The 24688-nt window shown below is 36.7% G+C and overlaps 1 protein-coding gene across 1 annotated transcript in view; it reads right to left on the reverse strand.

Moving 5' to 3' along the window:
- Positions 1-24688, reverse strand: part of LOC150103704 (cyclic GMP-AMP synthase-like receptor) — a 91810-nt gene that overhangs the window by 47541 nt on the left and 19581 nt on the right. Inside the window, exons 3-4 of the mRNA XM_090397100.1 lie at positions 15742-15960; positions 369-521 (exon numbers count right to left, since the gene is read on the reverse strand). Coding sequence (XP_090253226.1) covers positions 369-521; positions 15742-15960 — 372 coding nt within the window. The remainder of the gene's footprint in view (positions 1-368; positions 522-15741; positions 15961-24688) is intronic.

A 24688-nucleotide genomic window follows, 5' to 3' on the forward strand; every position in this document is an offset into this window, starting at 1 on the left:
TACGTACAAAAATGTCATCAGAGTGGTATATAAGTGCACATGGAATAATCTGTTAACATCTGTATTGAAATACTGATATTTTAAAGTGAAAACTTATGCATAACTGTCAGCATGGTTTGCAGAGTGATTAGTGTATCCGCTCTCCAGCCAAAAGACTGTGGGTTCGAATCCCACCGTGGGCATGGATGTTTGTGATTGTCTGTGAAAATACTAGTGGTGGTAGTAGTAGGCAGTAGATGTCGCTGGTGTAGATGATGACGGAGATGTAGAATAGGTTCCTTCCCTCGACGAGTCTTAGGACTCCCTGGAGGTGTCGTGTAATAATAATAAAAAAATAATTAAAAAACCTATAAGAATTAAAAACTTACTTGTCTATCCAAAAGTGAATCTCTCAGTTCTGCTTTCTTAATGTTTTTATCCCGTGAAATTTCAAAAACTGGCACAAAATCTATGCTTATCTCATTGTTGGTTTTTGTTTTTAACAACAGTGTTCTTGCTGGTCCACTGCTGCTTTCTGAAATCTGAAAAAATAAATTTCCTTTCTATTATGGAACTTGTAAATAGAGAAATGTTTAATAAATACAGATATCAAAATATTGAACATTTAAATGTAGCAAAGAGAAAGAAGTGTGTGAGAGAGTATTTTCAATCTTTTCAAACACCAATATAGCATGAGAGATAACTGTGTCACCTTCCTAAAATGCTAGGAAGATGACATGATTGAAGCAGCAATTATCCACTGATGACAAAAAAATCCTAGTGAGTTAATTTGATATCTGGCAGTAACAAGCAAGAATGATTATAGGAGGAGGATATTAGTTGACAAAAACTGTAGACTGGTAAGCACTGCAGAAAAATAGTTGAAGTAATGAAGTAATTCTAGCATTCATTCTTCTTTTGGTTCTGCTAAACATGCCCATCAACTGGCCAATGCCAATATTCATTTACACTATAACTTAAAAAACTTAGTTCTCTTTCATTCCATGAATCTCTATTCTCTGGAGTAGTTAAAATGCTCCATTCTTCATGAAGAATTTCCCCAAAAACCATAGCCTCCAGCTCTTCAAGAAAAATATCAATAGACTATTTCTGGCTTTACTATTTCGTACATATTATTATTATTATTATTACGGGCAACTCCAGGGAGTCATTAGACTCATCGAGGGAGGCCCCAAATCATTTTCATCACAACTATTCGACATTCTTACAGTATCTATCATACCTCGCCTTAAACTCATTCACTGTCACAGCATCCACCACAGACTCAGGGAGCGCATTCCACTCATTCACCACTCTAAGAGTAAAGAACCCAGCTCTAACACCTTTACTAACCACACTTTTGCCCAGTTTCCATGGATGTCCCCTAGTCCTCCCACAACCAGCCCTGTTCTCAAAAATATCTTCTGAATTAATTTTATAGAAACCCTTCAGTAATTTGAATGTCTCAATCATATCTCCCCTCCTCCGCCTATCAACCAATTTTTGCAACCCACAATTCCTCAACCTGTTCTCATACGGTTCATTCCACAGACCTGCTATCATCTTGGTCACTCGCCTCTGGATCCTCTCCACCTCCTCCCCATCAAGAAGAAACCTAGGTGACCAAATCTGAGCACAGTAGTCGAGATGAGGTCTTATCAAGGCTCGATACGGAGGAACAATAACCTGCTTGTCTCTGCTTGTCAACGTATTCTTCAGCAACCAAGTGATTTGATGAGCTGATTTGGCCACTTTTGCAATGTTTCCCCTAAATTTCAATTCCTTATCCACCAACACTCCTAAATCTCGTGCCTCATCAATTTCCTGGAGCACGGTTCCACCAATGCAGTAAACTGCCTCAGATCTTTTCACCCCAAAATGCATAACCTTACATTTTGCCACATTAAATTGACATCCATTCTCCCTAGCCCAGACCTCCAATCTATCCAAATCATCCTGCAAAATTTTGACGTCATCTGCATTCACTATTGCCCTACCCAACTTCGCATCATCCGCAAACAAATGAACTGTTCCTCTCAGATCCTTTCCTATATCATTTATGAACAAATTAAACAGCAGTGGTGCAAGAACAGATCTTTGTGGTACACCACTAGTCACAGGCCGTCTTGTGGACTCTACTCCTGAGTAAACCACTCTCTGATATCTCTCCGTCAACCACCCTCCTATCCATCTCACCAACCCTATGTCCATTCCCATATGCTGCAATTTACTGATCAGAATTCCATGTGGTATCCTGTCAAAGGCCTTAGCAAGGTCCAGCAGAATCACTGTAAACCCATTACCCTTATCCAGTTCAGCCGTCACTGTGTTATAATACGTGAGCAAGTTACTGAGGCATGACCTACCCTTCACAAAACCATGCTGTCCCCGATACAGTATCCCATTTTCTTCTATCCAATCTTGTATTTTCCTCTTGACTATTTTCTCTAAGACCTTGATAATGATTCCTGTTATGCTGATTGGCCGGTAATTTTCAACAGCAGCCTTGGAACCACCTTTGTGCAGTGGAACTATTTTCCCCTCTTTCCACCCCCTTGGGACTGACCCAGTCCTGAGGCTCAAATTAAACATAATGGTCAAGGGCACTGACAATTCTTTGGCCGCTTCACGTACGACACGAGCTGGTATACCATCCAATCCCACAGATGTATTGACATTGAGGTTCTGTAATAGACTAGTTACCTCTACCTCATTCATCACAATTCCAGTATAAGCTGTTGGTTCCTCCATTTCCGCAAAGCCACCACCTGGATGATATACTCTTGCAAAGTGCTCGCTCAGTAATTCCACAACATCGACTGATTCAGTTACCTCCCTACCCTCAGCATTTTTTAAGATCATTCTACCATGAGCATTTTTCCTTTTACTTGCAACATATTGAAAAAACTGTTTGGGATTCTCTTTAGCCTGCATGGCCAATTTCCTTTCGTAATCTGCTTTTGCTTTTCTTACCACCCTTGTTACCATCCTGGCCTGAGCTTTATACTGTTCATGCACCTGATGGTCACCCTTCTCCTTAAATTCCCTCCACAATTGTTTCTTTTTTTGCAGCTCAAGCTTAATAGTGTTATTCATCCATTTAACCCCTACCTGATTTATTATTCGGACTCTTGGTATACAGTCAACCATTGCCGCCTGCAAACAGTTCTTAACCACCTCCCATGCACCATCAACATCCAGCCCTTGCAGTTTTACATGCCATGGCATTGAGCCAAGCACACACCTAAGCTTGTCATACTTACCAGCCCGGTAATTCCACATATACCCTGTCTTAATTGTAAATTCGACTCCTTTAGCCACCTCCCAAGTCATGACCTTATGGTCACTCTCACCAATTGGTGGCAACATGGTCATGTTCGTTACAGCTACATTCTCAGTTGCAATTACTAGGTCCAGCACTCTCTGCCCCCTGGTATTTTCCAATACATGTTGCCGTAGATAGTTGTCCCTTAATAACTGCATAAAATCCAATTCCTTCCTCCCATGTGCCCTCTCCTCTTTCCAGTCAATGTTACCATAATTGAAATCACCCATAATAATTACCCTCCTTCCATTCATTTCTTCTATTTGCTTATGCATACTATTCCCACCATCCACTCCATCACCCGGTCTATAGCAGCACCCAATTGTATATTTTGTTCTGCTAGATTGTATCTCACACCAAACAGCCTCAAATGTGCTTTTTTCCCCATCCTGCAGTTCAACTTCTATACTCCTTGGCTGAAGCTCATCAGCTATCATCAATAACACTCCTTCCCCCCTTTTTATTCACCCTGTCACTCCTGAACACGCTATACCCATCGCATTCAATCCCACTAGCTTTATCATCTTCTGTCAGCCATGTTTCACTAATACCGACAACCTGTGGCCTGGAAGTGCCAACCATGGCCAAAAACTCTTCCTTCTTGTTCCTAATACTCCTAATATGCAACAGGTTCTGCAACATCTCATTCATGAGACTGATATTATAACAAAAATAAATAAATAAATAATAATGAATAATCATTCATTAATATTTTGACAAATTATAATTTGTCCAAGTATTATCCTGGTAAGTGTGATATCATGTAGAACTCAAGTAAGGAGGGAATGGCAGAGGGACAGGTGAGTAGCTAACAGAAGGTAAATGAGAATTAAATAAACTGTTACATTAATAAGGCATGACTCTATAACATATAAGTGCATGCTTTAAGGGAATATTTCTGTGAGTTAACATATTTGTTTACACAAATCTTGCAATGGCCCAAGCTCCAAGTAGTAGAAGGAGGGTAAAGTTGTTTATAGATTAGGTGTTTGCTAGAATGATTCAATTCATATTGAATGTTTAATGGAATGAAAACAGCACAAAGAATATTAAAATACAGTTTTATGTTTTGTCTCTATCACAGTGACACAAACAAACAAAGGGAGACTTAGTAGACTAGAGCTATAGCTTCTAGAATCAGTGTGGCTGTGTTAAACTTCCCAAAATATGGTATACAGTAATTCTTAGATGCATTCCAAGTTAAAAATTAGGCTTCCTACTAAAATCCATAGGGGTACCTTCTTGGCTATGTCTTAACACTTAAGATTAATTTTGCTTTGTGTCATTTATATTGTATCCCCTGAACGTGTCTCTGTGACAGATGAAATATGAAACATTAAACTTTATGAATTAAATAAGGAATGAATTAAATAACATCAAACTGTTGTTTAATTCATTCCTTGTGCTATTTCATTATATTAGACATTAGTAAGATTGTCCCACATAACAAAGGGAATTATAAGACTGAGGATTCAATAGATTGGATAGGTTTAGAGAGGCTGGAAAAGCTAGGATGTAGAGTTGATAACAGCAGAATTCTGTATGTGGTCACCATGGATTTGGTAAGGGGAGGACGTGTTTTAGCAATCTGCTTATGTATTAGAGTAAGATGGCAAATGTATTGGAAAGAAAATATATATTATTATTATCTGAGACTAGCTGTCTAAAGGGGAGATTGGGGGGGGGGGGGGTGAAGCTACAAATTATATGCTAATCTGTGTGTCTAGAGTTGTTCTTGAGGTGAGAGAAGTTGGTGAGGTCTAAGATTCAGAAGTGGGTTGATAACAGCAGTATTCTTTTTGAAGTCAGCATGGGTTTGTTAAGGGGAAAGGTCATCTTTCAGCAATCTACTTACATATTACAACTTCACTCGATTAAAGAGTGAATTTGTAATATGTAAGTAGATTGCTGAAAGATGATTGGTTGTCAGATCAGCAGGTTGTGTATTATGGGGTGTATTCCAAAAGAGGAAGGTCACTATTGGAATGCTACAGGAATCTGTTGTGGGGCTATTATTGTTTAACTTGTATGTTAATGACATAGGGACTAGTTTAACTGGAGATGTGCAGCTGTTTGCTGATGATGTCAAGTTAGGAAGAACTATGAGAAGTAGAGAAGATGTTGTGGTATTGCAAGAGGATCTCAACAGATTATGTGTGAGTAGGCAAATGGTGGAGCTATCAGTTTAATGTTGCAAAGTGCATGGTCTTGAAAATTGGTAGACAAGTTTAGTATGCAGAGTATACAATTAATGGAGAAATTTTGAAGGAGGTGGAGGAGGTGAGAGATCTGGGAGTGATGGTGAATGTAACTCTTAAACTTCATCTCTGAAGTATAGGAGTCACATTGCTAAAATGATGAGAACATCACAAGGGATTATGGCAATAATGAGAAAGCATTGACATGCAAAAACAAAGAGACTATAGTTCCCTTGTATAAGGCTTTAATCAGGCTGTATATGGACTACTGTTCACAGATCTGATTGCCTAGTTTTCTGGGGGATGAGGATGTAATGGAGAGGATCCCGAAAAGGTTTACTAAACCAGTGTCAGGTCTATGAAATGTCAGATATAAGAAAAGCTGAGGGAACGTAACTTACAAAACCTTGTGAATAGAAGAAGAAGAGGGGATTATGAATGAGTCATATAAATTGATGACAGGCTTTACCAGATTAATGTGAAGGAGATGTTTCATAAAATAGAGGGAGGCAAGGGTAGAACTACACGCCATCTCTAAAAGCTGTATAAGAAGGGTGTGAGCAGTAGCTTCTTTGTGTGGAGTGACTGGTGAATGTAATGCATTGCCAGAAATTGTGGAAATTGTGAATCGATTTAAAGCATGGTTTGATTACCTTTTTTTTTTTTTTTTTTTTTTGCATGAGAGTGTTTAGATCTCCTGTGATAAGTCCTTTGACTCCATTTGGGTCAGATGTCAATAATAAAATCTCCTGTTAGTCCTAGTGTTATTAATGTACAGATAACAACAATGATCCAAGAACTGATACTTGGATACATCACAGTCATCTTAAATCTGGTAGATTCACATACACCATATACTATCTGCTTTTATGATACCTGCCTGTTAATCATCCACTTATCCAACAATATCATAGTGCATCCATTTCCTTTATCTAACTTTAGAATGAAGGGAAACTACTTTTTCATTTTAATTACGAAACAAGTGGACAAAAGCATTTCTTACAATGTGTACCGCAAGCCAACCCACACAGGTCTTTACCTACATTTCTCCTCTTTACACCATATTTCATAGAAATTGAGCATTATACATATGCTGAAGATCAGGGTGATCTCTATTATAAGATATGAAAGAAGACTAACAGAAGAATTAGATTTTATTCTCCAAACATTATCCAGCAATTGATATCCTAAAAAAATTACAAAAAGAATACTTCTCTCTAATCCCTTTCCACAGCAAATCCAGGACTTCAATTTCCATTGTACTTCGAAGGTAGTACAAGATGAATAATGGTAATAATCAGTTACATGAAGAGTATAAAGAACAAACCAGAAGAGTGACTCAGTTAGTAAGGGGAAAAAAGTAGAGTATGAACAGAAATGGGCAAATTAGTCAAAGAATAACACTAGGGAACTGGCAGTAACAATGTGGGATTTAATATCCCCTTAATTTAAACAGTGTTTATATCGCCGAAATGAAGCCTGTTGGCTCTTTATATTTAAGCACACTAGAGAGTTTTTTAGATATGTGACAAGTAGAAAAAAAGAATGATCATTGTAAGATGAAGTTAAGGGATGAAAGCAGTAGAATGGTAACTGCTGCAGAGGACATCGTTGAGGGAAACTATCTCAACTACTTCAATGGGATCAATTTATAAGTATGTTTCATCCTGATCAGAGAGGAATCATGAGGAACTTAAGTGTCGAGGACATAGGAGGATGGCTTAATTGTGAGTTAGTAGGAGGTATTTGAGGAAATGAATAAGATTGATGTCAATAAGGCGATAGGATCTAATGACATATCACCACACATCTTAAGGGAATGTTCCAGGGAACTGGCAGTAACATTGGCAAGCCTGTTTAATAAGTCTTACAACAGCACAGGTTCCAAGGGAGTGGAAGGAGGATAAAATTGTTCCACTGCATAAAGGTGTTGATAAGGCTGTAGCTTCAAATTATAGGCCAGTCTGTATATCTGGAGTTGTGGTGAAGGTACTGGAGAGATTGATGAGAAATAGGATACAGAAATGGGTTGATAACAGCAGTATTCCCTGTGGTTATCAGCATGGCTTTGTTAAAGGGAAATCATGTTTTACTAGCTTATTTATGTACCATAACAAGATGACAAATACCTTGGATAGTGGGAGATGCATTATACAGTGATGTACTTAGATTTTGCAAAGGCTTTTGATAGACTGCCACACAACAAACTTTTATATAAATTGAAACAGATGGGTCTGAATAACAGACTTCTGAGTTGGACAGTGACTGGCAGTCAGAAAGATATCAGAAAGTTGTATGTGGGGGTGTGGTTTCCCATAAGAGAAAGGTCACTGGTGGAGTGCCACAAGGGTCAGTTTTGTGGCCCATTGCTGTTCAATTTTAATGATATTGGGATAGGTTTAACTAGTGATATGCAGCTGTTTGCAGATGATGTAAAACTGGAGGGAGAAATGCAGAGTCAAGTAGATGTTATGGTCAATTTCATATAATCTATTCAAGAAGACTTGAAAAGATTGCATGAATGGGCAGGTAAGTGGAACTGTCAGTCCAATGTTGTAAAGTGTAAGGTTCTGAGACTTGGTAAACAATGATGGGATGCAGAGTATACACTTGGTGAGTAATCTTTAAAGGAAGTGGAGAAGATAAGAGATCTAGGAGTAATGGTGGACAAGGACCTGAAATTCAGAAATAGCATTGCACAAGTTGTGAAGACATCACACCAGATAATGGCAATGATGCAGAGGACCTTGACATGCAGAAATAAAGAGGTTATGATATCATTGTATAAGGCCATGATCAGGACTCATATAGATTATTGTGCACAGATTTGGTCACCTGGTTTTGATGGTGATGAGGATATGCTGGAAAGGGTCCAGAGAAGATTCATAAAGGTGGTCAGTGGTCTTTGGAATGTGGAGTATGAGGGTAGATTGAGAGAATGTAAGTTGCAGAACCTAGTGAATAAGATGAAGATGAGGGGGGGATATGATTGAAACATATAAGCTAGTCAGGGGTTGTTATCAAGTTGACATGGAAGAGAATTTCATAGAATGGGAGATGGGGGCGGCAGTGGAACTAGACCATCGTTGCATTGCCTGAGTGTGTTGTGAGTGTAGACAATTGAATAAGTTTAAAGTTCATGATCTAATCAAGAGTAATAAGGTGTGACACCTTTTGACAACTCATATATGAAAATATGAATTCTGCATTACCTCAACCTTAGTATCACCTCTGGGTCTGGCTCCCACTGAAGAGACCTCCATAAAGGTTGAAACTGGTCTGGGTAGTAACCCTTCCCATAATGCACAGCATGATATATGTTCACAAGGAGATGTGCTTTGTATTATGGGATACTAAGGCAAGTGATGCAAAGTCTTAGCTTCCTTATACGAGTTGCCCCAGTCCCTGAAAATACTTCAGGCTCAAACTTTGTTTGCTTATGCTTGGATAAAGGATTAAACCAAGTATATAATTTCTTGGTATCATTAATTTATATTTAAACCATGACTTTTTGGCACCAAAAACAGTAGTGTTTGATTTATTATTAGTAAATTACATGGTATCGTTTTCATAGAGTCAAAATGTCAGTAATGCAATACAGTATACCATACCATACCATACTACCATTAAAATTGTTAAAAATTATAAACTGTGCTATAGTAAAATTCGCACTGTTCAAAACCGCACTATGCAAAGTGTTCCTGTACTCTCATGTTACTGATTACACCACACAATTTATGTAGGTTCTATAATGCCTTCTTCCTGATTATCTGCTTAACCTCACCATTCATCTATTTTATGTGTACTCTATTCAACATCTGTGGAATATATTCGTACATACACTGTTACTGTTTCAACATTCATTGGCAAGTATTCAAGCAGTAATGATCTCCTTTTTACCTAATTCCACCTCCCATGTTACTGCTCCAAGCTACCTCCTGAGTGTTCTAGTCCTTCTACAATTCTCCTCTCTCTCTCTCTCTCTCTCTCTCTCTCTCTCTAGCATACAGGAGTCCCCATATGGCCCACTTCTACTCAGGTGATTATGTTAGGGGAAAATCAACTGGAAGAAGATTCATCACCTCATTCACAATAACTCCATTGATGCAGTGATCTAATGCAAGATTCTTCATTTTTGTTTGCCTTGTATTATAACCTGACTAATTTTCTTACTGCTTCTGAGCAATTACTTGCTTTGTTCCAATCTCCATTTTCACAATTAAAATCACTCATAATGATCAACAACTCCACCATGGGATCCTTAAAGATCTCATGCCAATCCCAAACCAGGAAAAAAGGATGAGGGTCAGCCAGATGAGTGTTGATACTTTGACCATAAAGAAAAAACACAATTATTATATGATGCCTATGCCTACATGATCAACAGTTAAAACATGCTGACTAGGATGTCGCCTGGATGAACACGGTCCCCAATACCAATTGAACGATCGGGATTGAATCAAAAAGTGGGATACCAAAAGAAAACAGAAACTGAAACCAACAGAACTATTATCAGTAGGGACATGGAATGTGTGGACACCTTGGATGTCAGTAAAACTAGAATTACTTCCTGAGGAAATGAAGAGATATCAATGCGATATACTAGGACTGGTAGAGATGTGATGGACATCATCAGGAGAGCTAAATGAATGCGAGGTCCTATGGTCAGGGCATGACACCAAGCATGAAGCAGGAGTTGGCTTCCTTCTTAACAAAAAAGCTAGAGAGGCACTGTTAGGCTACAAACCAGTCATTAAATGAATATTCATCCACATCTGACAGCACAGATGAGGATATTGATTTATTTTACAAAGATCTGATAGAAACAATAGAAACAATACCAAAAAAAGGTTTATGCTAATTATTGAAAGAGACTAGAAAGCCAAAGTTGGAATAGAAAATGGGTTGGGAAAGCGTCACGGGAAAATATGGTTTTGGAGAAAGAAATGAACGAGGTGAGAAAATGTTAGAATTTCCTGTGGGCCACGTGATGATGATTTGTAACACAAGATTCCAGCAAAAGGATTGTAGAAAATGGACGTAGTGATTGAATGATAGGAAAACCAAGAACATGATGAATATGATTACGATTAAAAGAAGATGGAACATCAGTACAGCAGTGTCAAACTTTTCAGGGCGTGGATAAAGATTTGGATCATAACTTAGTGATTACAAACATCAAGTTGAAATTAGAAAGAAAATATAAATCCTATCATCAGAAATGAAAACAAGCATACAGCAAGAATAAGTGAAGCAGAAATAGGAAGAAGGTACAGGACAGTGTTAGGGGAGAAACTGAAAAGTGTGGATAAGAGAAAAAAATTTGAATCTAAGAGTGAAAGGAGTAATGAAGGCAATAGAAGATGCAGTGAAGAAATGGCACCAGAAGAAGAGGATTAGAAGGAATACATCAGAACAAATAGAGGAGCAATATAGAAGAAAGTGTAATGAGGTGAAAAAAGCAGTCAGAATGGATAAGATGAAATGGTTAGAAGCTCAATGCAATAATGGAAAGCACAAAACTAGGGTGGTGTACAAAATGATTACAACCATTAATAGTAGGTGGCAACCAAAACAGCTCACAATTAAAGATGAAAAAGGCAAAATATTGATGAATAAAGATAAAATTGTACACTGGTGGACAAGATAATGCAGTGAGCTATATAATGAAAAACTAGATTTAGATGGAGTTGGGGAAACTGATTGAAGAATTGAAGCAGATATTGCCACCAGGTAATGAGTATGACATGGACATTTTAAGAGGAGAGGTAGAAAAAGCAATAGGATGGTAAAACACAAGAATCCTGGTAATGATAACATTACTGGGGAAAGGATTAAATATGGTTGCGAAAGTATTGTTACTGAAATGCACCAACTATGTAATATGGTATGGAAGGAAGGGAAAATGCCAGAGGAGTGGGTGAAATTGATATTAGTGACATTATACAAGAAAGGAAATAGGCTAGAATGTAAAAATTATAGAACAATTGCTTTGACAAGTCACCTTGGTAAGGTGATGATGATGATGACAGAAAGATTGAGAACACCATTGGAAGCATACTTTGCAGATGAGCAAGCAGGATTTAGGAAAGATAGAAGTACAATTAAACAGATTTTGATAATGCGGTTAATAGCGGAGAAAGCCAGGAGAAAAAACAAAAACATATATACTTGCTTCGTTGATTTTCAGAAAGCATTTGACAGCATCGACCAGAAAGTGACATTAGCAGTACTAGAATCAGGATTGTAAAGGGAAGAATATCACTTTTGTAAAGAGAAGAACAAATCTGAAGGCCATGGATAACATCTGGAAAAGTAAAGCAATCAGCCTGCAAACGAAATTAAGAGTACTACAAACATGCATCTTTAGCATGTACTGTATAGATCTGAAACATGGGTAATAAATAAGGAATCAAGAAAAATAAATTTGGCATTTGAAAGAACTTGTTACAGGAAGATTCTAAGAATAGGATGGATACAAAAAATCACAAATGAAGAGCTCTATTGGAAGATACAACCAAAGGAGAATTTAATGCAGAAGATTATACAATGGAAGCTGCAATTATTTGGACACATCTGCAGAATAAGCGAGGATTGGAAGATAAAGACATTCATGTTTGGTATTACAGATGGTGTAAACAGAAAAGGTAGACCATACAGAGAATGGATAGATGACATAAAGGACTGGATGGAATGGGGTTAAAGAAACTGTGATACTATGCACTGGCAAGAAAGGTGGAAGAAGATAGTGGAGGCATTGGACACCAATGGAGAGTATGCCCATGGTTTGTGATGATGATATTGATCAACCTTCTCTTATCAGCCAAACCAATTTGTCTAAACATTTATTTTTCTTTTTTTTATCAAACTTATAACATCCACTAAACATATCATCCTAACTCAACTTCACTTTATACATAAAATGAATGTACAGAAAGTGCAGTTGTATTAGCAGCAGCACTTCCTTCTCTGCTATCCTCTCAGAGAGCACTATACTTCTCCATCTACACACAGACACACACTCATCAACCAACATCTCACTTGTACAAATGATTTTTGAACAAATCAACTGAATCAGTGCAACAAATTATTTTCCCTTATTTTTCTGATACATTTGTTGTTTACAAATGGCAAGTGTACTTTATTTGTAGATTTGTAAATTATTCCATTTATTCAAATTTTAATTGTGATTCCTGTACGCTAGATTCTGACCTCTCCCTTATCACAAATCCCTATCCTGTTTATCCAAATCCCTATGCATTCTAGAAAATCCTCTCTCTCTCTCACACACACACACATTTACTGTTTTTATTAGTGCCCATGCTCCTCTGGCATTCTGTCACCCCCCCCGACTATCCTGTTTCATTATTTTGAATACCCAATCTCCCATTGTCATTCCTCCTACTGGTCTCGCACAGCTTTTCACTATCCACTCACTACTCATCCTTTCATTTATTTCACTATCCTGCACCTTTATATCTATCCATAAAATGAATGCAAACTAAATGTTAAATAAATGCTTATACCTCTTAATATTAGTTATTAAGAGGTATAAGAAACTTACATTAGTTATTAGCAATTTTTAATAAAAAAAACAGTTATCAAGAGCCGTTTCAACAGCTTTCGTTTTTTTTCTTATCAGCATAATGGCTACAATAACAAGCAAAATGACTCTCTAGACTTCGGCAAACAACCATTCTTCGATTAACATCTGTATCTACAGCTTTCGTTTTTTTTCTTATCAGCATAATGGCTACAATAACAAGCAAAATGACTCTCTAGACTTCGGCAAACAACCATTCTTCGATTAACATCTGTATCTATTACTTGCTTCTTAAGTGTAATTCTAAAATGCGAAATATTCTATCCAGGTCTGTGATTGTTATCTCCTTTGGAACCTCATCTTCACATCATTTGTTTGTTGTCTTCATATGCGAGTTGTTGGTCAATTTCAAGACGATTGTTGTCACTGAAATCTTTTAAATTTGAATCCAATAATTCTTTAACATCTTCTGATCCCATCAAAACCAAGGTCTTCACCAAATGCAATGATTTCTTCAACCACATCGTTCACAGGATTTTGAAAACCACCTAAGTCATTAGGGCATTCTTGCAAAAGATTTTTCCAAACAGCTCTCATGCAGCTTGAAGACACTTGCTCCCACGAGTCATGAATGTTTTCAATTGCATGTTTAATGTTAAAATTTTTCCAAAATTCTTGGAGTGTAATCGCATTTTCTCCTGTTGTTGTTTCTACTGCCTTTGAGAATGTTTTTTTAAGAAAATAGGCTGGTTGTAGCAATGATGTCGTATTTGGTGCAAAAAATAAAACTTTCACATTCTCACACAGATCATTAAGAGAGTTTGGATGACCAAGTGCGTTATTATCAATGTCATCATGCTTACGACTTTCTTTCTCTAGGCCAGGAAACCCTTCTCAAGGCCTGCATGTTTCTGCATAGTAAATTTAAAGGTGCGCTAATTAAAACTCTTCCTACGTATATAAAGGGATTGTCACAATTCATTTTGCTGCATTAATGCAAGGAATACCTATATACCAAACTCATTCAAATAATTCCACCCATCCCTAAAATTCATCCAACATATTCATATAATTACTGCACCCCTTCTCACACAGATTTGCCTATATAGCATTCATTATCTCTGCTTGCTATCTCAAACTGATCATTAACATATATGTGCAATCCAGGACTACCTTTTCTACAACGCTATTAATTTTTCACTCTCCTTGATTTTCTAATATCCATCCTCACATTCTCCTTCTGTCCAGCTGGATGAATCATTCTTACAGCCATATTTACAATACACTTTAAAATGAAACTTAAAATTAAAATACTTTTTTGTCAATGCTTTTTACCAATTCTAATAGACATGGAAGTAATTGTAATGTCAATTACTTCCATAAAAAGCTGTAATCCAATAACACATTTAGTACAAGAGGTGACCTAGGGATTAGATAACACTGGAACTTTTCAGGGCTAGCCATTTCATAAGTGATAAAATATATCAACTGAATAGGGATTCAGAAATATCTATAAAAAAAATAATAATAAATAAATAAATAAAAATCAGAAATATCTGCATCATAGTATGCAGGATTCGATTGAGAGATACATAGAATTCTCTATGATGCATATAATATCTCTCTCTCTTGTGTAATTACTCTAATTACACAAGAGAGATTAAATCTAATTGGTCTTGGTTTTGAAATCTGTTTGAAATGATGAATATACTAGCAAGGAGGACTCATATATGGTGGTGTTTTTGGACTTTGTCAAACATTTGATTTGACAAATTGCTGGATGGAAAACTAAGAGAGCTGGATTTGGATGCTAGTCAAATGGATAGCAGATTGGTTGTCTAAAAACTAGATGTTTAATAGAGGCATGTGTTAGACAAAGTACAGGGTTTTAAATAATAGGTTAGTTTCCTTTCCATGTGTGAAGTCATTATTTAAAACAAGACGTGATATTATATGAATGCTGTATGACTTGTTCTTGTATTTCTAAGTTAAATGCTGCTACCAGTTCTTCTGCCTTCTCCCTAAATACATGACATATCGAGTGAAATATATAGGAGTTATAAATTCCATTTAGTTTTCTCTTACATGTGTGAAGCCCTTATTTAAAACATAACACCAGAGTAATTTGTATGTGGAAGGGGAATACATCCCAGAAAAAGAGATGCTTCTTAAGTTACTTATCCTGAAGGAACTGGAGCGTTCATTCTCATCTCTTCCATATATTATCTATTCTATCCAATCCATATTTCCATTCTGATCATCTTTTTTCTTTGCCCAACCAACTTGTCTAAATATTTTGCAATCATTACTATCTACATTACACATAATCAGATATCTTAATATATATTCAATTTCATGCTAATAACCTTCAGGCTATCACAAGCAAGGCTGTCTCTAGGTGAGAATCATTCCTTTCTGCCCTTTCTATCCACATGATACAAACTGCTGAATACTCTTGGAACATTCTTGAAAATACTTTTCATACATGCTTTTGCTATCTTCATTTACCATCCATAAACCCTTTGTCTGTAGCATATTTGAGATATATTCATGAACAAAGTCATTCATGTTGATTTTAAACAATGGTATCTTAGCTGAGATATGAATAATTTATACAAATAACAATAACAATGCTAGCATTAACCAGATTTTTCTATATATCACTGTATATAACATGGCAAAAAATCAATATCTACCTTTTCTAGATCTGAAAATTCTGAATGATCAATATCACTTAATACTCTATTCATCAAGCTTTGGAACCAACTTAGCATGCCAGTGCATAAACAATAACCTTCTGGATCAAATAACCTCTCTACACCATGATAATTGTATCTGCGTTGTTGTTGTTGTTCTGTTAATGGACGTTTTAATTTTAGGAAAGCATATGATGCAGGAGAATCAACTTCACTTATCTGGAAATACATTTAAATTACCTAATCAAAAATATGCTCTGCTCAGAATAAATTAGAATACTAAATTATAGTAAGTATCTCAGATAAACTGGCCTATTCGGACCCTAACTCAATCTACAATAATAAATATTTATGAAAATATTATATTCTGAAATAAAATAATAAAAGTATATTCAACTTTCTTTCTAGGTATTTTCTTCCTTATATTTATGTCACCATTAAATTATGAGAAGCCAGTATACTGAAAAGAAAAACACTATGATGAAATTCTGTGAGGTAGTAAAACCCAGATAATTACAAATGAACCCTACATACCTAATACACATGCACACCCACATCCAAAAGGCTAGTTTCTAAGTCTGACTGTCTACCAGTATTACCCAGAGGGCTGATAAAGCAGCCAGTCAGAGAGACAAGAATGGTGTAATTGCTATATGTATTAATCATATCTTTATATGGACAGCCAGTGAAAATTGGTAGTCTTGGTGTCAAATGGTGGGAAGCCTATGGGTCAAAGAGTTAAGAAATATGGGCTGCACTTCATATCAATTTGATATTAGAAACTTAGAAAAATAATACTGGGTGAAAGAAAGAATGCAGAGAAGCAAAATAAAATGAGTGAGGATGAGAGAGAGAGAGAGAGAGAGCAGCATGAAAAGCAAGCTGTGACACAAAATGAGAAAGGGTGATTATTGTAGGGCAGAGTGAAAGAATACACAGTTTAATAATGAGAATAATGAGAAAGGGCAATAGATGACTAAAGGTAACATGGCAACAATAGTGGAGTGAGAGAGAGAGAGAGAGAGTGTGTGTGTGATGTGTATATAAGTTGACCTAAAATAGATTGAGAATGATCATATGTAGGAGAATATAGCAATGGACAGAAAGGCTGAGCAGTATGAGCTAGTAACAGCACTAGCATGACTCAGGAGTTCATAGACAGTTTATGTTTGTACACTAATGCAAGGAACATCAGAAATAAGGCTGCTGAATGTGTAGCACTGACAGCTAATTTCTCCAGAGATTACTTTCTTAGAGAAGGGATATAGAATCTTCCAGTCAGATATGAAGAATAAAAGAGGAAGAGAAATACTGTTAGAAATACTGATAGCAAAGGAATTATGTCTGTTTAAGCTGGAGATGGAAAAAATAGCAGTACACGTGATGTCTTTGAAGCTATTTGGTGTGAGATTGAGATAAACAAAATACAGTTAATTATATTCAACCATTTTCAAACTTGAACCTGATGTATGAAAAAAACTGATGTCTATTGGCTTCAGTGATCAATTTCACAAAGGTTTCACTGATTATTTCTACATCAAATCCCTACCTCACATAAGAAAAGTCAAAAACCAGCTGTTACAATGCCTATTGCCTAATGAGAGTTTCATTGATTATTTCAACAGGGAATTCCAAAATGTTTTAACTAAATATGATTATTCCAAAACAACTTCCATCCTATCATCAGAAATGAGTGATCAAGATGTCATGTAACTCACCAAAGCATATGTAATAGGATGCTGTTACAGGCTTGGCTGCTTAAAGACAAGTTAGACAAACTGGCTGGATAAAAAGATGGCAATCCTAACTGGGGATTCTAATTATGTGAATACAGATTGAAACATAATATAACATATGGGAATAAAAAGAGTGAATTTTTAAACTTTCTTGCATGCTTTCATAATTCTTAGAAAGCAAGTGAGGAAGGCATTGCAAAGTTTTAGAATGTTACATGTGGTAATAGTCTTATAGGACACAGTTGTGAATGACATATCAACACTGCCATTAGTTGGTAAAAGCAATCATAAAGTAATTACATTTAGGAGGTGACTAAGCAGGGAAAAGTTTAACTAAATAAAGTAGATATATTATTATTTTCTTGGGCATCTCAATGGAGTCAGAGACACTGTGGAAGGCCTACAAAAACCACCATTCATGCAATACCTATTGTGCTTCAAACAACAAACTGTGCTTTAAACTCATTCAATGTATCTGCATCCACTACAATGTCAGGCAGAGAGTTGCACTGACCAAACACTTTCATTGCAAAAAACCTACTCTGAGTCCCTGAGGAGTGGAAGGAAGACAATATTGTTCCACTTTACAAAGGTGGTGATAGGCCTATCATTTGTTACTTAGCCTTATCTGTAGTTATAGTGAAGGCTTTGAAAAGGTTGTGAGATCTAGGATACCAAAGTGGGTTGTAACATTGGTATCTTTTGTGCTTGTCATCATGAGTTTGTTAAAGTGAAGTCATGTTTTGCTAACTTATGTACTGTAACAAGATGATTTTTTAGTTTGTACATTAATGATATTGGATAGGCTTAACTGGTGTACAGCTGTTTGTAGATTATGCAAAACTGGGGAAAGTGATGAGGAATTAAACAGGTATTCGACAAGGGAGATGTGTATACAGTGGTATATTTAGATTTTGCAAATGTTTTTGATAGATTGCCACACCATAAGCTGGTCACTAAATTGAAGCAGGTGGGATTGGATGATAGACTGGTGAGTTGGATAGGTGAATGGCTATCAGATAGATATCAGCAAGTTTTATATGGGGAACACTATCTCGAAAGAGGAAAGTCGCTGGTGCTGTGCCACAAGGGTCAGTTTTGGGACCATCGTTTTTTAGTTTGTACATCAATGATATTGGGATAGGTTTAACTGGTGTACAGCTGTTTGTAGATGATGCAAAACTGGGAAACGTGATGAGGAATTAAACTGATATTTGGCCTTACAGGAGTAGGGAACTGTCAATTCATTGTTGCCAAGTGTAAGGTTCTGAAATTTGGTAGCAACAAAATTTGGTGGGGAAATTTTGGAAGAAGTTGAGGAGATGAGACCTTGGAGTGGTACTGGACAAGGATCTGAAATTCAGAGGTCACTTTGTACAAGTTGCAAAGACATTACATTGGATAATGGCAGAGATACACTGGGTTTTCAATGTGATAAGGATATGTTAAAAATGATCTAGAGAAGACTGACGAAGAATTGTAACTGGCCTTTGGGATGTGGGATATGAGGATGGATTGAGGGAATGCAATTTGCAATACTTTGTGAATAGGAGGAAGAGAGGGGATATGCAATTGAAACATTTAAGTTAGTAAAGGGTTGTTACCAGGTTAATGTGGAAGAAATTTATTATAGAATGGGGGAGTGGATAGAACAAGTGAACATACCTGGAAGTTGTATAAGGGAGGTGTGAGCAGGGGTATAAGGAGCAGGTTTTTTGCAATGAAAGTGTTTGGTCAGTGCAACTCTCTGCCTGACATTGTAGTGGACGTGCTGTTGCAGGGCTCTTGTTAAACAGTTAGGCAATGGATGATGGAAAGTGGAGAAAGGTAATTTCTATACAATTTCATTAATTTGAAACTGTGCAGTATGTTGCAGACCTTGAACAAAAGAGCATCACAATGCACTAAAAATTGTGATCTTCACTCATTAGTGCCACATGGAAACAAGTCACCATTGAAGGTCATGCAGATAATGCATCGACTATCAGCCACTTCTACATTCCCAAGAAGATCAAATCAGAAGACAATCATATATCACTTGTGACACTAGCAATCACTAGTAACTGTTAGTGAGCTGCATATCAAGAGTCAGTTGAATAAATAAAGTAAGAGTGAAATGGATCAACAGTAACATGAAAAAAACTCTGAGAGGATATACCCGGTAATGAACAGTTGCATGAGAAACAGCCTGCTAGAAATGTGATAAATATGGAAAGGAAAGAAAAAAGTGCAATATGAGAGGAGAATGGTCAGTCAATGAAGTCAAAGGTATTTTTTCTGTAATTTGCAACCAAGGAAGACTGACTATAGGTAATGGGTAATGGTGGCAAAGTGATGGCAGCAAAGATGCTGGGGAATCACACACACACACACACACACATATATATATATACAAAGACAAGCTATATTACATTTTAAACAGTAAGCCAAAGTGACAATGATTTGATCAACCATTATTCTTCTGGCCTGACCTCAAGTAAAATAAAAAAAAAAAACTACATCAAAGCTATATTATATTTATAACATCATCAGAGAACAAATTCATTATAAAGTTTTAATATTATATTATTATTTAATATTATTACATAACACCTCCAGAGAGTCCAAAAACTCATCAAGGGAGGGTACCTACTCTACAACTCACCATCTCCACCAATTGCAACTACCTACATCATCTACACCAACGCCATCTACTGCCAACCACCACTAGTATTTTCACACAAAATCACAAACATCAATGCACATGGTGGGATTCGAACCAGCGGCCTTTTGGTTGGATAGCAGATACGCTAACCACTCAGCCAACCAGACCAGCAATGTTTTCACACAGCAAAAGTGGTGGCCTAATCCATAATTTAACAAGAGTGTTGTTATATTAGAGTTAAGATCCTAGATTGCTTAAAATCCTAATTATAATTAACTCTTAGACCAAAGGATTAAGTGGATAGAATATGTGCCATCCATATTCTTTGCTTATTTAGACCACCATTGTTAAGATAAGCTTTCTTACAATTGTCTCTGTATTCTCTAAGAGCACAAGCTGACTTATTTGCCAGGAACTTTTGATATGCTTTCTTCTTTTCCTTCACTGCCTTTCTAACTTCCTGTGTCCATCACGGAGTTCTGATTTTTCTATCCTTGCAGACAACCTCACCACATGCCTCTCTGGCTGAATCAATCAGTGTTTTCTTCAGGGCTTGCCACTGAATCTCCAAGGTTTGGTTCCTGTTCTCAAACTCTTTCATTTTTTCTTCAATCATGTTTGTTTGTGTATTTTAGTCTACATTTCACATCTGAGAGCTGCTCAACTTTTATTTGCTTTAAAACTTTCGTACATGTTCTTCTTTTCAATATGAAATTCGATTTTATCCTGCTCAAGACTAAATGGTGATCACTTCCAATTTCAAATCCTCTGTACACTCTAGTGTCCTGCACCAGGGAGAAAACATCACTATCAACAATAACACAGTCAATGAAACTTTTCTTATTCCGTGCCTCTTCTCTCATTTTTATGTTGGAGCATTGTGTTAGTAATAATCAGTCCATGTTCTGAGCAGAAATCCAACAGGTATTAAAGCCATTATTATTAGCTTTGCTCTTTTCTCCAAATTTTCCCAAAATATTTTTGTATGTCTCACAATCATTTCCTACTCTGCTATTTAGATCCCCAACGAGGAACAACTTTTCCTTTTTCATTGTGTCAGTTGCTTTCTCTAAAGCCTCAAAAAATTCCTCCACTTCTACCTAGTAGAACCTTCTGTGAGACCATAGGCACAAATAAGTCTCATTGTCCAGTTCCCCATTCTCATATTTGTCCACATCACTCTACTTGAGACTGCCTGCCAATCAAGAAGATTAGCCTTGTATTTAGTGTTAAATATTATGGCTACTCCTTCTTTTCCGTGATTGTCAGTGCTGAATATAACATTTTGTATTTATTGCATAGAACGATCTCATCAGTTTTTGTCTTTTTTGTGTCAGTCACCACTATTATGTCAATCTGGTACTTATCCAATTCCTCAGGTAGCTCCATTTCTTTGCAAATTGAAGCTTTTTATGTTGATAGTACTGATCTTGAACTCTGGTGATGTTGAGTTGGGGTGCTTTTCGCTGTTTGCGCAGGTTCCCTGGCGAAAACCTGCCAGGGAACCTGCGGGGGGGGGGGGGTCTTGTTTAACTCGGTGACATCCCAGCCAGCATGAAATTCTGTCATGTTGTACCATCACTTGAAATTTTGGTTTAAGCCAATAAGAATACAATTTGGTCCAAAATTGCCAGTCCATCCTCGTCCATTCAGCATCTAGGTAGATACCTAACAGGGTGCACCACGAGAAGGTGAGGATTGGACATTAGGTCACAAGTCCTGGCTAGTTCTCTGCATTCCTTTAAAGGCTATGTGAAGGTCTCCTCTCAGTTATACAACTTTGATCCTTAAGCACCCTGAAGGTAGAAATATCAAGTGATTATTTTGGTTTATATTAAACTGAAGTTTTACTTTAATACAGTAGTTGTTTCCATAATTTTTATAATGAACCATTAAAATAAGTTATGAATAAGATCCATCACTTAAGCTTGTCAATTAGATTACAGATATCAGCAGTTTATCTCATTTGTCTGAAGTATTTACATTTGCAGGAGCAAGGGACACTATAAATCCCAGGATGTTTTACATGGTGGAGAGGAACTTTTGGTGAGCAAATATGTCCAAAGCAAATTCAGAAAAATAGCAAACAATCTTAAAAGGTATAACATTCAGACTTAATCCTTATTTTGTTAATCCTTAAGGATTAACAAAATTGCTACCTTTACTCATCAAACAATCCTCTCCACCATCTAGATTATTCTGGGATACCCCTTGATATAGGTACCCCTTGATCCTATAAACATAAACACTTCAATCAAGGGAAGAACTGCTAATATACATCTAGAAAAACACAGAAAATATATCTGTCATCTGCACTACAGCCATTCTGGGGTGATCGGTATCCATGCCAGATCTGTATACAGGTCACTGGACCCAATGGAAAAATACCTCCCTCTTATACAGAATCAGATTAAAATCAGAGACTATTTCTGGAATCCACAACAGCACTTCAACATTCTCGAAATTTAAACATAATCAGACCATACAGCCAGTAGTTAAGACTGTAGGAGCCTTCCTTTTACAATCAGCCTGTGTATTTGCCTTCTTGAATGCATGTTCTTAGTATTTTACTTTATGCCCATGAAGATGCCTTAGCGACCAAGGTGAAATGTTGGCTTAGTAATCTAATTAGCTAATTATCTTCTATCTTTAGATGTGTTTTCTCCATGAAACATCAGCATGAGAGACTCAGACTACCTCCAATCACTTTCTCACATCTACTCTGTCTCTGCATTATGTTATTTTTGTGAGTATTATTAATTTCATAGGTGAGTATTATCAATTTCACTGTTCCACTGAACCATTTCTCCCCTTTCCTCTAATCATGTAAGATCATGAGCAGCCACTGGTCAACTCCAAACTTACCAAACCAACTTCTCACATTCTTCCTTTATTCCATTTGCCTCTCTTATTTTGACCAGCTGCACACCCTTTTTTCCCAATGAATACAATTCTTGCTTTTCAAGAAAATCTTTACAGATTTCTTCTTTTAGTTTAACCAAACCCTCAACTTCCTCTCTCTCTCTCTCACACACACACACACACACACACAGCATTCTTGTATTATAGATTTTGTAACCTCTTGTATGTGGAATTGATATAAAACAAAATAAAATAAATACAAAATAGCAACACTACACTCAAAGCACTCATCAAACTATCAATTTTGATATATTCACCAAAAGACAAACTCTATCCATACACATGCTGGAGTGTATTATTATTCATGACACCTCCAAGGAGTCTATAGACTCATCGTGGGAGGACACCCACTGTACAGCTCCCCATCTCCACTACTATACCGAACCTCTACTACCAATCATCTACACCAATGCCATCTACTGCCCACAACCACCACCACCACAGCTAGTATTTTTTTGTCTGTATATTGCATGTGTTCTGAAGGGCCAATTTGTCTGTATGAGGGATGAAAAACCCGAGTTTCTGGGAGAAAAAACCCTGCTACCTCTGTATGTGATCGGCTAACTCACCTTCAATTGAAAAAGTCCATATAAAGATTCCTCCTGTCATGACGGGAATCGAATTTAGGCCTTTTCTAATCGAAGGGAGCAATGCTGTCATTCTTCTAATTCTGCTACAGAGGCACTTAGTGTATAAGGTGCTCTTTTACTGTAATGTTGCCTACTATGAACAAATAAGAAATACATTCGTGTGCATCATTATGGAAAATCAGGACAGGAAGACCAGGCTTTGAACAGCCCTTCAAACAGGATTAGGAGAAAAGAAAACTAACATGCTATATAGAAGCCATTATAAGTTGGTGAGACTATTTGCAGGGTCAGCAACAGCAATTACACACTCTCCAAACATTAGCAAGCAGTGTTGGATTAATGTGCCCAAAATTTGGAAGTCATTTTAAATTCAACTCCAAACCAACAAATGCAGAAACTTCTATTTATTAGAATATTAAAGAGTGCCAAGCTAGGTCTTTGGCCTATCAATCTGAACAGTTTCCTACACTCAGTTTTACTTGGCAAGTAGTAGTAATTATGCTCTGAAAATGCAAAATCCAGCAAAATATTAACCAGTTAATCAATATGTTATTTATCATTTGGGTATACAAATTGCTCCTTGCTAGTTTAGTTAGTTGATGCAGTGGAGGAATAAACATTATTTACAAAATTGTTCTGATGGTTGACAGCACTAGGCCTAAATTTTGTATGACCAATGTCCACTTAGTGCTCGCCCAACTCAAGTTGTCATATAACACTTGCATACAATCAGCTTGATTTTAGCATGTGGCACGATACTCTAACCCAGTGGTTCTCAAACCTTTTGAAGTTGGGGTGTATTTAAAATCCTACAAATAATTGTAGGCACACTATATACAAATTTCTGAGAAATATGTTATAATAATTAAGTCAAATATTACAGAAAAAAAATTAATGCGATAAAAAATAAAATAAAACATATCTTAAGTTTATTCATTCTTGCGTTTATGAGAAACATGAGCCTGATGTGTCCTAGCGATTGCTTCAATGTTTGGGCATATATTTGAAAGGCAAACTCTCATTTCCTTGGCAATACATTGATGTGTTCCTCTCTT

This window comes from Typopeltis vanoorti, chromosome 8, assembly GCF_054136105.1.
Source record: "Typopeltis vanoorti isolate ZY-2024b chromosome 8, IOZ_Tvanoo_1.0, whole genome shotgun sequence".
In the NCBI taxonomy this organism is placed as follows: Eukaryota; Metazoa; Arthropoda; class Arachnida; order Uropygi; family Thelyphonidae; genus Typopeltis; species Typopeltis vanoorti.